Source organism: Rhamphochromis longiceps, linkage group LG14 (assembly GCF_057381845.1).
Source record: "Rhamphochromis longiceps isolate RC_006_pf linkage group LG14, R_longiceps_female_GT1.1, whole genome shotgun sequence".
NCBI lineage: Eukaryota > Metazoa > Chordata > Actinopteri > Cichliformes > Cichlidae > Rhamphochromis > Rhamphochromis longiceps.
The window spans coordinates 18,157,679-18,171,882 of NC_140570.1; the positions used below are offsets into that span (position 1 = coordinate 18,157,679).

At 41.2% G+C, this 14,204-nt stretch overlaps 1 protein-coding gene across 7 annotated transcripts in view; it reads left to right on the forward strand.

Annotated features, from left to right (window-relative positions):
- The first annotated feature begins 1,347 nt into the window (after window positions 1-1,347).
- fli1 (Fli-1 proto-oncogene, ETS transcription factor) overlaps window positions 1,348-14,204 on the forward strand; it is a 30,454-nt gene continuing 17,597 nt past the window's right edge. The window contains exons 1-4 of one of the 7 annotated variants that reach the window (XM_085429274.1): window positions 1,348-1,572; window positions 3,271-3,357; window positions 12,399-12,610; window positions 13,335-13,489. In XM_085429274.1, coding sequence (XP_085285400.1) covers window positions 3,319-3,357; window positions 12,399-12,610; window positions 13,335-13,489 — 406 coding nt within the window. In that variant the 5' untranslated portion in view covers window positions 1,348-1,572; window positions 3,271-3,318. Of the gene's footprint in view, window positions 1,573-1,770; window positions 1,923-3,270; window positions 3,358-7,547; window positions 7,728-7,768; window positions 7,895-12,398; window positions 12,611-13,334; window positions 13,490-14,204 lie in introns of those variants that run through there. The other 6 variants (XM_085429270.1, XM_085429268.1, XM_085429269.1 and 3 more) reach the window with 6 other exon arrangements.

Below are 14,204 nucleotides of genomic sequence, written 5' to 3' on the forward strand. Positions count from 1 at the left end.
ATATACTCTGTCTTCGTTGTTGTTGTTGTTGTTTTTTGTCTATTTCTTTTGTAAAACTGTAGTAGCTGCTGTTCAAATGTGTTAGAAAAGTCTTCTGCTGTACCCTGAGGAAGGCAACAAAGCAGGCGCATGAATGCCATTTTTCAGTAAAAAGGATGTTGGGATTTCCGCCAATTGTTTCATGCTGGGAACACTATTATCAGCGTTGTTGTTCTTAATCACTGCATTAGGAAACGGTGCAACAAACAGAAGGTCTAGCCGGTGATGAAAGACGACCTTTTTACCAGATGACCCCATCACTGTAAAAGAATGAGTGAAGGCGCTCGGTAGGCCATATCTTAGCGTTTTAAGACTGTTTTCGGACGCCTGTCATTAAAGACATGTGTCAGAAAAAAACATAAATGTATTTATTTTCTTGACCTCGTTTTATAGCCTGAAGCAATCCCATCACAAAAGTAGGCTATGGAGGCGGACATTACAGCTCTGCTCTGACAAGTATGTAAGTATGTTACAAAGTATGAGAGGTCTTAAAAAAGCCGCATCAGATCCAACATTTCACACTCATTTTAAGCATATCTTATAGGCTCTCGCACGCAACAAGTTACAACCAACTTCTCTGTTTCACTTTGGTTGCCCTGCGTGAAATAGCAACCTTGATGAGGCTATAAAATGCTATGGTTGGGCGACTTTCCTCACCGTGAATTGCCCCCACACCCTTTGGAGGACTACGAGTCGAAGATGAGGGCAGAGACGTGAAGGAAATGAATTTAGTGAAGCGAGTGGGGTCAGATGCAGGAAAAGGAACTCGTTTTGCTGTTTTATTCCTGCGGGGACTGTCACCGTGAGGACAGAGAGGAACATGAACGGAAAAGCTACTCCTGAGAGATAATTGATTATTAATATTAGCATCAGTATTAATAACTGGAGGGGGTGCTTGTTTGCGTGGCAGAGGGAGATTTCCTCACTAAGTCAGTTTCTTGTGGATAACACTTTTAGGCTTTCTCAGTATCTGTCATATAAATTGCTTTATGTTTTAATTACACCCACGAACGAACTTTGTTTACAACTTTATTCTGGATAGGTAACAACAAGTTTGTTGAACACAAAAGGTGGCTCTGGTTTCTTTTTGAAGTTTGCCCAATGTGCCATCTGTCTGATATTTGCCTGCTCGTTGTAATAAATAATAAAGCTGCTCAAAATATCTTTTTTTTTTGCACTTAAAAAATATATCGACACTTTCTTTCAACAACAGGCTTTATAAATCACCTTTATGACGCTCTTTCCCTCTCTCTGCTTCTCCCTTATTTCATGGTTCAGTGGCCTCACACCGCCGGGCAAGGGGAGGTTTTTCTCTCTCTGCTCATTGGTCGCGGCTTTTCAATCTCTCTAACATTTCCATTCATACAGCCGGCGCTCCTTTTTGCCCCTTTCAAAATAACTCACTGTCATCATCATTCGGAAAACGGTTTTGCCTGGACGGGACTAATTATTTAAAATTGGGGGAGTGATTAGCTGCAATCGGAAAAAGGAAAGCAAGAAAGAGAGATCAAGCGTCTGGCACAACAACGACAGGTGAGTGAGGAAAAATAATCCTCAAAATACGGAGTCGTGTAAACTGTGCACAGCGTGGGTGAGAATGCGGGAGGATAATAAATCACTTCTGCTTGTTTTATTGCTTTTATTGATGCCCAGTCACGTCGTAAACGGATGTAGAGTTTGCACCTCGAGCGAGAGTGGACGTTTCGGAATGACTCCAAAAGTGAAATGAAACTGCAGCAGCTACATCTTAATAGTTGCGCTAATCTTCGTGTATCGTTGCATCAGACTTTTATTTTTCCCACTTAAGGGTCGAATTATATCGAAAAGCAATAACCTGATAATCTTTTGTCAAGCCACTTCTTCACAGTCTAACTTTGGGGAAGGTAAGACAAACAAAATGGAATGCGTATTAGCCGAAAATCAGTTGGCTCTCGTTTGTGATGGATAACAGCAAGGTAAGATGCTTAAAATGTAACACTAGAGGGGTCCCGGCCCACGGGGCTGTCTCGGAGGAAGGTTCACGCCGTTATTCACCAGTCCTCCTCTGCCTAATTGGCTGCAGATGCGGTATCCTATGGTCTTTTTACCGCGTAGAAATTGGATGCATTTGGGGAACTTTATGAGGCGAGCTCTGCTTTTGCCCGAAGGAATCGAAAGAAAAAAAACAAACTTCAAAATAAAGGGATTTAAAACCGTGCCACGTTCATGTATAATGCACTCTTCCTTGGTCAATTTATCACGAGGCACGAAAAAGAGACTCGAAATTGCGCTGCACATAGAGAGAGCTTGTGTTGCTGTGACTCTCTGGTATAAACATGTTTTTTTTTTTCTTGGATTTTTTGACAGGTGTTTTCTACAAGATGCCAAAGGCTCGTGGTCTGGAGTCAGCATCAAAAATAAAAATGTGTACAGCAGGGGGAAAAAAATCGATTATCAAAATATGGCCACGACTGCATGCTTCTAATCATGACACATCGCAGCATAGCTGCTGAACAGGACGACGATGTCCCGTACGCCTTGTTAAAATATGTTAAGCTTTAATGGTGCGTCCTGCAAGTCCATATACATTTATTTGCTTTATCACGTAGCACAAGAGCCATTTCTGGTGTCGTGTGCCGTTGCCTTCCTAATAATTGCAGAGGGAGGGAATGGACTAAAAAACACCGTCCTCTAAGTGCCCTTTCACCCTAGACTTTGTAAGCTGCACTTATTAAAGCGAAAAGTGTTTCAATATGTGGTAAGCTTTAGGGGGAAAACGTGATGGGGGTTGGGATGGGGCCCTCCTTTTTCTTTTTCTTTTTTCTGCCCAACTCCTATTGGGCGACATGAAGTAATTCATCCATGTTAGCAGTAGGTCAGTGGTGTAATTTCCGTCTAATGGTGTTTCTGAATGTCAGCTATGGACAGCGGTAATTAAAAGGTACCCGTATCTAATACCGCTGACCACTGGTGAAAAAAAAATGAGAGCTTTATGAATGAATCCAGCCATTATGCGTGGAGTCTGACGTGCACGGGGGCCATTAAGCAAATTTGACTTTCTCTTTATTTTGGTGGAAGTGGTAACCCATGTGTGCACTACGCCGGACTTCTCAAAACACGTGAAAACACGCGGTACTCTGTGGATGTTTGCAGTTCAGCAAGTGTAAATAACGTTTAAATGAAATAATAAAATCAATAAATAATGGTGAAAGAAATCTCGATAATTGTTTGTCTTCTTTTCCTTTTTCTCAGGGCCCATTGGACACTGAGCACCCTTGGGCCTGTCTCTGTCAAGTAGACATGTTTCAAACTGTCCCTGACACGTCGTCTTACGTCAAGGTAAGACACCACCGTCTCTTGGATCAGGTAATGTTTGAGGGACAATTTGGGGTCCTTTCATTGAAGACTGCGCACAGTGAAATGATACTGAATGTTAAAACCTTTAGCAAACCACTGTCTTTATTTGTATTTAAAACCAGTGTTTCTACCCCCGCCTGTTGCCAAAATGGGCTTTTTTTATGCTGATTTTATGCGCCTGTTGAAATTTTTAAATGCTACTTATTTTTTGTATTATTTTCTAAGTCTGACACCTGTAGCCTGAGTACCTACCGGGGGGCATTTTATTTTTCTTCGCGTGGAAAAAGCCTACATGTTTACACTGTCAAGTCAGTGCTGAAGTGTGGATCTGTGGTCTGTGTGATTTACCAAACTCGACTCAACTTTTTTTCCCTCTTTACTCCAAAAATGCTGCTATTACGGGTCATAAACATGTCTGACGTCACGAACTTCTCTCTCCCTCTCTCTCTGAGTCTCTCTTTCTCTTGGTCCTAAAAATGTAAATAAAGCAAACAGCGCACATCTGGTTTTCACATAAACCTGCATCACGTCACACATGGCTCGGCGTGACTACCTGCAACTGCTACAGCCGCATGTCTGTGGCTGAAACCATTAAGTGTTTCTCTTTATTGCAACGTGTGTGTGTGTGTGTGTGTGTGTGTGTGTGTGTGTGTGTGTGTGTGTGTGTGTGTGTGTGTGTGTGTGTGTGTGTGTGTAAGACTAGAAGATGTCAACAAGTGTAAGTAAACTTGGGTGGCTGCGTGACGTTCACTCCCAAATCCATCAAAATAATCTGCACGGGTCTGATTGCCTGGATTGCGCCTCATTAAAATAAGTCATTGTGCAGGAGCAAAATTGCTGTAATATCTTCATAATCAAGGTATTTTTTTCCCACGGGCTTCTTGTTAATGTTTTGAAGACCCGTTCCCTTTTGAATAAGGGCTCCTTTCATCCAGGCACGGCGTTTGTGCCACTGCTGAGAGATCCTGCGTTTCGGGGCTCAGAACAATTCCGGATTTGTTGTGAAAGAGTTAAATAGCAGGGAACGTTTAAGGAGAAAATACGCATTTAAAAGAGTCTTTCTGCTCCCTCAGAAAAAAAATTAAAATTAAATTTTTTTATATATATATATATAGAAGAGGGAGTGAGACAGAGGAGATCAGTGAGGGAGAAAAGTTGATATCGGGAGTTAACTTTCAATTTTGCTCGCCTCTTATAGTTTGCAGCCCGGGTTGCTTACGTTTGCTTTAATCCCAGTCTTTGTTGAATGACAGTTACTATTCTCCTGTTTGGGTTGAGGGTTAGCCTGTGCCTTTTTTTTCTTTTTTTCTTTTTTTTGCGTGCAAGTCCAGCACTCACTGGCTCACTCGCACTCAAAGAGATGTTGGTCTGAATGTGGCACGCCTCAATAGAAAATTTAAAAAGAAATATTCCCCATTCAAGCGGATCCACGGCCAAGCATTTGGTTTTGTTTGGTTAAGGCCAGGCGAGACTGGAACTCTCCAATAAAAATAAATCTCAAATTAATTATGGCCTAGAGCGAGGGGCCAGACAGTTCGTGCTTATATGTGCTGCAGACTCCACTTTTTGCCCTCAGTATTTTGACTCGAGCTGTCTTTTAGCCCCAGAGAAGGAATGATCTGAATACAAGTCTGCATTCTAATAAGCAGCAACCCCAACAGACTCGCATGGACCGGGACTATTTCTTCGCTGAAATAACACTCTGAGAACAGTTGTGTTTCTCACAACACTCAGTGGCCCGCTTTACGTATTTCCCACTTCAAGAATAGCCAAAGGTGCAATACATATATATATATATATATATATATATATATATATATATATATATATATATATATATATATATATATATATATATATATATATATATATATATAATGGAGTGATATATATTTATCACTCCTTTCACAGACTGTTTGTCTTCGCCCCATAACCATATTACTCAATTGAACTCATTAACTAACTGTAAATCAGATTTACATAAGACAAATCTCAGCAGATCCTTCTATAAGCTAAAGAAAAAGGATGGGCCTAACAATTGAAAAGCTGCAGAACATAAACTCACCATAGTGTCCGCCCACCTCTGGCTCGTTGCCCCAGCGGAGAGACAGAGGAGCTACTGGCTCGTGGTGTAAGAAGAAATGTCTGGCTGTCTAGTTCCAGCGTCAAGCCAGATGTTCTGTGGTTCGCTGTGTAAACCAACTTGCATTTGTTTATTGGCCTTCCAAAATGTTTGTTACCACAGTATTCATTATGATCTATGTAGATTCTGCCACCACCAACCCCCCAGTCTTCTTGATAAATCAGAGTGGCAGGTAGGTTATGGCCTTGAATCAGAAGGACATGTTAACTTCCAAAATCACATATTTTCAGCTCTGTTTCCAAAGATATTTCGTTTATTTATGTTACCTAAACTGATTTTGGCACCACAGCGGGATGAGTGTATTTTTATTAATGGAAAGTGACATAAATCCAAAGATGCACATCACACACTGGTGGGATGGAGTGTTTGAAGAGATCTGTTTCTTTATTGCTGATCATAAAACCTTATAGTAAGTCACTTGCTCAAGGTCGCAGCTTAAGTACTTCTTTAATTTCCCCCCTTTATCACCAGTCTCCCAACAACAAAAAATTGAAAACCTTAGACTTTGGAATGTATAAGAATAACAAAAAACAACCCAAGCCAGTCACTGAAGAGTTAAACAAGGTGTCTCCCTTAATTACACGAGTCTGAACTGGCCTCAGGCAGGAGAAGCCTTGACCCTTAGCAGGATCCAGATGTGGTGGTCCCAAGGGTGGGGGCCCACAGCTTCACCAGACCCCCAAGCCGAGAGCAGACAGGCCGGCCCTGCTGCCAGTCTTCGCTGGCAGCAGCTCCCAGCTTCTTTTTTGTGCACACTGAGGCCGATCCTCAAAGCGAAACCACCCCTCAAAATCACAAGAATATTCATAATCATTATTATCTTAATTACACTGTAACCAGGTCCATTCAGTTTAGCAAAGAAAGTCTCTCATTTTATTTTATTTTGTACTCAGACTCCTGCAATTGCGGAACCTTGGTTAAGGTGAACATTTTAAAGGCTTCTAAAGTTAGTTACCCGTTTTGTTGGATGTAAATGTGTCCCGTCTTTCAGAATTACCAAATGTAGTGTTATTAGTCTGGTCATATTCAGACCTGGTTACTCGTCTAGCATGTGCCTGAAATTGGGTCTAAATTGATGAGGAGGAATTTCGTGGGGTAAAAGAAGAGGAAATATATGTGGGGGTGGGGATCTGGGGTTTCTTTTTTAGACTTAAGCAAACATGGAGTAAAACAGAAAGTTTGAAGTTTAAAAAGCTATGATTAAATTGACAAAAACGTAAATATATCGAATAATAATAATAATCCTTTTTAGTGGGCTTATGTTGATGCATTCTGAGCTTCATCCTTTTAGCCCTGTGCTGAACAGCAGACGCACACGTGTAGCCCAGACCCTTAGATTATAGTGCGGTTGGAGCTAAATGCTTGGATTTTATTAATGGTGTCTCAGGGAAAAAAGAAATCCACAAAAGGCTTCATAGAAAAAAAAAAGAGTTTACAACAATTCCTCTCAGAGGTGTTCAGGTTGCTCTCCTTATTTGATTTAGAGCTACATCGAACCTAGTCAGATGTGTCCAACATCTGTCTAGGTTCAAAGACAATGTTTATTTAATGTATCACTTTAACTATGTATATAATAAACATTATTTTATTTTTTATTTTTTTTAAAGAGAGAATAGGCTGATTTATAGAGAATCGGAGGTAGTGGCCAGATGTAAGTCTGAAGTGTAGGCGTTAACCAAAAGCGCTCTAAAACATGCAATCGCATAACTTAGATTGTCCGGCGACAGTAAAACCTCTTTCCACAAAATCTCAGTCAAATATGAGCAGGAATAATTCATAAGCCGGAGAAATAGTAAACCATTCCACACCATCTGTGGCATTACTGGGAAAGCAAAACACACAACACAATTTTACTGCAGGCTACACAGCAATGGCTGTGCACAACGCAAGCAGCCATCCTGTAAATATTTCCGACCAGAAAAACATAACAGCGGAGCGAACACTCAATTGTTTTCCCTGCTTATCTCTCTGGGACAGTATCCTGCTTTTTTGAAGGCAGGGCTTTCGGTGACACACAGCTTCCTTCTCAACCTTCTCAACAGTGGTGACTTCACTTCCCAAATTTAGAGGAAAGAAAAAACGCAATCCGGTAAAAGTGTCTCTTTCTCTCCGCCACATACCGGGGACTGGAATTAATTCAGGAGCGTGTCATGTTTGGGGTATCGTCCGGGTCCGCTGAAAATTGCGCAAAATGGACGGAACTATTAAGGTAAGGGTGGAGAACGGGGTGTATGAGTTTGTGGGAGACTGCTTTTTTTCGAAGTTGCGCCTCCTTTTTTTTAAGCAATGGTTTGAAATACTCCTCTGTGTCGTCTGTGAGCTGGGATCTCCAGTCAGGCAAAGATGAGCGGCTTTTTTCTGTCGGTCTGAAAGCGGGTAACCCGATTTCCTTCTTCTTTCTTTGAAAGTATCCTTCTCGCTTTTTGTATATACATATATTTAAATATATATTATCTGACTGGTTGCGAGGGCACTGCTGTGGTGTGGATTCGAGGCTAAATCAGAGATCACCCTTTGGATTTGGGGGACCGAGCGCATAATTACGCGCGTCTGGAAAGGCACAAAGGAGCGATGAATTGTTTCATACAAACCCATGTAGACTGTACTTTCCTGTAGTCATAAGTAATACTTGTGTTCAGCGATTTGGTTTTGTCTGGACAGCGGGGGCTGAGCAATAGCCATGACTGGATGTACCGCTGGATAGATGTGTCGAGCTGCGCAACAGTGGTGTGGCACATCGCCCAGCTCGGTACGAAGATCTCGTCTAGGTTAAAAACTCTGACGGCTTAGAATTTACCACAAAAGAAGAAGAATCACATTCCTCCCTGTATTTCTGTTGGTTGTTGTTTCTGTTATCCCCTCCGCTGCCGGACAGGGAGATTTGTGAAAGTGTAAGGAAGCCTGTCATACGGTTACTTCACACAGTAACTGCACGGTTTGCGACACTTTAAACCGCAAACCTTCACAACGATACCTTGGCTTGCTCCTCGTGCAGTTACACAACTATTTTGAAATGGTGCTGCTGCTGGTTGAGCGCTGGTCTACATTAACACTGGCTACCGGCCCCCCCATCAGTCAAATTCCAGATGCATTATGGCTGAAGCCACCAGATGTTGAATGGCAAAGTCCCTATTAAGTTCACCCTGCAACGCGTTTAGTTAACAAGTGTGAGCTGGGAAGAATGAAGCATCTGTATTCACTCTTATTGTTGCAAGAAAACCTAATGCGATTTATTTTTCTTTCGGAAATTTAAAGTAGCTAGTTTGTGGCGGCTGGGTGTGGTGTGAGTTTTGGAAGAGTGTAAACGTTGGCCAGACAAAAAAAATGTCAGTCTACATATAGCCTTAAATCGCTCATCGCCCACAGCGCTGTGATTGTTTTGTAGCGCACTTGAAGTAAATTACCCCCCACGGCTGCAAGAGGACATGACTATATCAGCCTGGGTTGTCTAACAAAGTAAGAAGCTGCATTACAATTAATGCAATCATAATTGAATCCTTTTGGTGTAAACGACTGGCTGCTACTTGCATTCATGCTCGCTAAAGAAAGGAAGGACTCTCTAGCCATGAGAGCTTCCTGTTCTACACAATCTTTTCCTGACAGGTTTCCTCTTCCTCCTTAAACAAAAGACAGGAATGCCCCCCCTCCCTCTCCGTGGGTGGCTCCTGGTAGATGGCTGTGTGTGAACGCCAAACAGATACACGTGTAGTCTGGATGTGGAGTTATTCCACGCAGTATCCAGCCAGCTCCCAGACACGTAGTGACGCATTTGCGGAGATAGACTTGGCTGATGTAAACAGAACAGAGGTTGCTCCCAGCAGGTGTCACACTCACACAATGGTCATAATGGTGCGGGCTGATCCACAACTGAGCTATGATTTATTTGATGTTTTTCCCCTTTGTCTGGTTACTGCGGAGAGCTATAGTGAAAAAAGCAGAAAGCATGCTTTGGGGAATTGACTTTAAAGGATTAATTTAAAAAAAATCTTTAAATTTCAGGAAGTTTCTGGAGATTTGTGTGTGTGTGATTATAATTTTTCAGGAGAAGTTCCTCTTTGGTGCTTAACACATTTTCAACTTATCTTAGGACGATTTTAGGCAGACAACGAGTGTGTAATCGGCTGCCTGTAGCTCTCACTGGTAGTATGTGTGTGTTCCTAATTGGCTCTGTTCTCTCATCCTTTCAGCTTCTTCTGCGAGAGTGCTGTACCCCTATCTAAAACAAAACAAAACGAATAAAAATAAAGAGTACTCCAATCCTGATGGGCACACACCACTTGCCAATCATTGCTCCAATTGTGCAGCCTGATATGTCATTGTAAATATAACGTGCAACAGTCATAGTAGTTAACAAACCCTTTATCAGGCTGCAATGAGACATTCCCTCACTCTCTTACACTTTATCATCCACAAACTAGCTGCTGTGCTCTGCTCAGATAATGTGTCTTGCTGCCAGTGTTCAGACTATGACAGATCCACTGATGAAAATCGCTGGAAAGTCTAATTCTGGCAGACGGTTAAGAGGGTCAGCTTTTCCTTTTTTTCTTCTTCTTCTTCTTTTTTTTTTTTAATCCACCCATTAACCTGAAGAGTCGTATATTACAAAATCCCTAGTTTGGTCTACAGTTGCCATAGCCCGTAGACCTGACGTTTCCTCAACGTTTAAAGGAACACCATCATTGAGGCTTGCTAATCCAAATCATCACAGCGTTAAACACAAAACTATATATTCCAGTTTGCGAAAAGCCCGTAAAGCTCCGGTTTATTTGCCACAACCATGCACCGTAAATCGTTTTTTATCTATGTTTTGCATCCAGTTCTGTAAACACAACCAACACAGAGGCAACAGATGGTGCTAAATGGCACATACAAATGTTAACATTTTTTTCCACTGCAGTGAGTATCAGACACTATCAAACATCTCTTCTGATCATTGGATAAGTTTTATGTAACATATCATTTTTCACTGCAGTAATAAGAAAAGCACCAATACAACAGACACCCCGATTGTTATTACTGAAGTTCTACAGAAGGTTGGGACATTAGGTCCCTTATTAAGCTCTCAAACTGTAGCTGATGAGAGAGTCTTCTCACCTTTTTTCTCTTTTTTTCATTGTTGTATTTAACCTCCTAGAACCTGGCGTCCACATATGTGGACATCACATTTTGGGTTGTCTAGACCAAAATCCTACATTCTGATATCCACTCAAGAGGACATTTTACTGCCTCTGTTTTATCAAAATTCAAAACGAATGTCTTCATATGTGGCTCTCAATTTTCTTAGAAACAAAAATCAGGTATACAAAAAAAATCTGGGGATTCTTTATCAGGTCCCAATCGTCCAAATAGCAAAGAGAAATTAAAAATGCATGCCATGAAAGAGTTCGGGTCTTAGGAGGTTAATGCATGTGCATACATGCATTTTATATATTAGTTAGTTATGCCATTGCACCAAGAGAAATGTGTCCTACAAAAAGAAAGTGCACTGAAATGAGGGCAAGTGAAAACTTTCCACTCACATGAAATGCCTTAGAAGTGAATAGAAGTGAAGTTATGTGAGATCTTGAGGATTTCACTTTCATAAAAGCAACATTTTTGAGAATGCAACGGCTGCATGTTGGAAATATTGATCAATGAATATCAAGTAGCATTTTTTCCCCCCGAGGCAGATATCTGGCATGTTGGAATGAAATAATTCAGTCCTTGGGGATTAGACACGTCTCAGTCTAAGCTGTGCCATCACATCCTATCAGATCCAGATGCGCATCAGATCTAGGCCCGATCCTCAGAGGCATATGGCTGTAATGATTTCACTTTAAACTTTAGTTTTATTGTTTTGTTTTTCTTTCATTGTATTTGTTTGTTTTATTCTTGTCCACAAAGATAAATGGAAAAACTAATATAAAACTCATTCCATTCCTGTTAACATGTATACACATTCTGAGCACAGATCTGACTTGGTGACGTTGTCTTTCTCTGCTCCCTGTCAGACACAAACCGGTGACATCTTCATGTTAAAATGTGACCAGCAAACTCCATAATCCAGTCTTTACTTCCAAGACATTACATGAGGAGCATGTTGAAGCCGCATAGCGTTTCAGAGTTTGTTTTCTTTAATAAACTTACATTGCTCCAGCTGAGTCAAAGTAGAGGGGGGGTCACTGGAGCCATGACCCAAATGCTTCTGTTGAGTCTTCTGCTGTGGGGAGAAGCCCAGCACCAGACAGGGTAGCCACACCAGGGCCTGACAGGGGGAATTTCAGGGTGCAGTGAAATTACAAAGATGGCGATAAGAAAAAAATAATTACAGCCCAGGAATAAGGATTATTAGATTAGGATGCTGTTAACTGTTAGTTAGAAGACCTTTTTATTTTTTATTTTTGTCGTTTTATATGGGAGCCACTAGGTGACCGCTGCTGGCCGTGTGTTTTGATTAATATTATTGTCATTATTGATGTTACTACACCAGAAGGCCCTGTGGCATCCTATCTGCATCTCCCCTACTCCACTGTGGGCATGATTGAAGTCCTCGTAACATCAACAGGAAGCTACAGCCACTACTCCTGTAAACACAAACCGCCGAGGATGCCAGACAGCGATATGACCCATAACTGCACATAATTACTGTAAACAAAAAATACACTAGAGATTCGAAATTTGACATCACAAGTTTCTGGATAGTGTCAACTAAGAAATTTGAGTTGTATTTGTTCGTGTCAAGCATTCGCTTTGATGCATGTGAAGCCAGAAGAGAAAGATATTTAGTATAGTGCAAAATTGGGATGCTATAAAGAATAAACCCTACTATAACACCTCTACAGCTCACAAGCATTAAAGAATTTTGAAAGAAATACCAAGGATTTGTTATTTTCACCTCCAGGAGGCGCTATCAGTGGTGAGTGAAGACCAGTCCTTATTTGAGCCTCCCTACGCTGCTGCTGCCCCTCTACCCAAAACAGATATGACTGCATCTGGCACACAGGACTACGGCCAGACCCACAAAATCAACCCCTTACCCCCACAACAGGAGTGGATCAACCAGCCAGTGAGGGTCAACGTCAAAAGAGAATATGAGCACATGAACGGATCCAGGTAATGACATGACAGCCACACCCTGTGGCATGCATTGTTTAGTAGAGATGAGTTTTTATGCACTTTTATCAGACATGCAAGTGGGTGATGAATTAAAAAGCAAAATTGACACAATGAGTTTCAGTTAGGCGTGGCTTTGGCTTTCATTCTCCAAGTCTCTCAAGCTCTCCTGGTAAGATGCAGTACCATTCACTGTTAGGTGTTTTTTAACTGTGTTGAGATGTGGTGAGTGCATTTCCTCAAACCATCCAGTAACTCCTTGCTCCAGATGGCCAGGGCTATTGTCATCGTAGAAGAGACCCCTCCCTTCATAATAGAAATGTTTCGGCGTAGGATAAACATGATCTCTCAGATAAACGCTGTATTTATTTTCAGTGCCCCTTCCCTCTAATGGTACATGTGGACCCAAACCATGGCACATTATGCTGCTATGTGGATCAAACAGATCCACACTCATTGCAGATTTTCAGGTTTTGCTTCTAATTTGTCACCCATTTGTATGACACTTCTGCTGCTGTTGTCATTTGTCATTCAGCGGGTCGTTTCTTTACCACAGCTAACCTTCACGTTTCACATCTAATCTTTGATATGCTTGGCTCAGAATATCTCGTGCCAAAGTCAATGGCTGGAAAGGAAATTCAACAACACCCAGTTTATCTGCTGATAATATTTTTACAACTTACTTGGTGTGCATGTGTGTGTGTGTGCATGCATGTTTGTGCAGCAGGGAGTCTCCAGTGGACTGCAGTGTGGGTAAATGTAATAAGCTGGTGGGGGGTAATGATACATCTCAGATGAACTATGGAAACTACATGGATGAGAAGAACGCCCCTCCCCCCAACATGACCACCAATGAACGGAGAGTCATTGTACCTGCAGGTAAGAACAGATGTGTATAGTTAGGAAAAATTAATCAGGACATAAGAACAAAATTGATTACTATTGTTAGATGGCAGTCACTTGCCTGTTCTGGTATGATGTCACTAATGCTGAGGCACAATCTAATGAACCTAAGTAGATATTTATTTTTTTTACTATACCCTTTGTTTGAACACTTAGTTTAAGAAATTTGTCTTTCACTCAAAGTCCAAACAAAAGGCGTTTCAGTACATTTCAGAATGGCAAACAGTGTGCCAAAAAACGAGAAATCCAGATTATTTAATTAAAACTGAATGCAGACTTGGTAAATTATTCATTTTTTAGTGTTTAGCTGATGCCAAAGGCCACTCATCTATTAACCTAATAGGAGCTCACTTGGATGCCACTCCTTAACCACAAAGTGGCAAGTTTGGGGTTTGGTTTCCAAATTGGCTGTGCTGTGTATCAGGCATGGGTCAAGTAACATTTGCAAATACTGAGTTTTCTTTGGTATCACAAAGTTCAGTAAATTTAATGATGAGATTCAAAAACGAATACTATTCTATGATAGGTGACTGAACTAGGAATCTGCTCTGTTTTCATTTTACTTAATAAAGTAAAAGCAATATTTAGTATTCTGTCTAAACCACACAAACTGAAGTCTGTTCACCTCAGCATTATTATATGAAGCTAAATCACAGCAACAGTTGCCTGAAGGCACTTTATATTGTGAGGT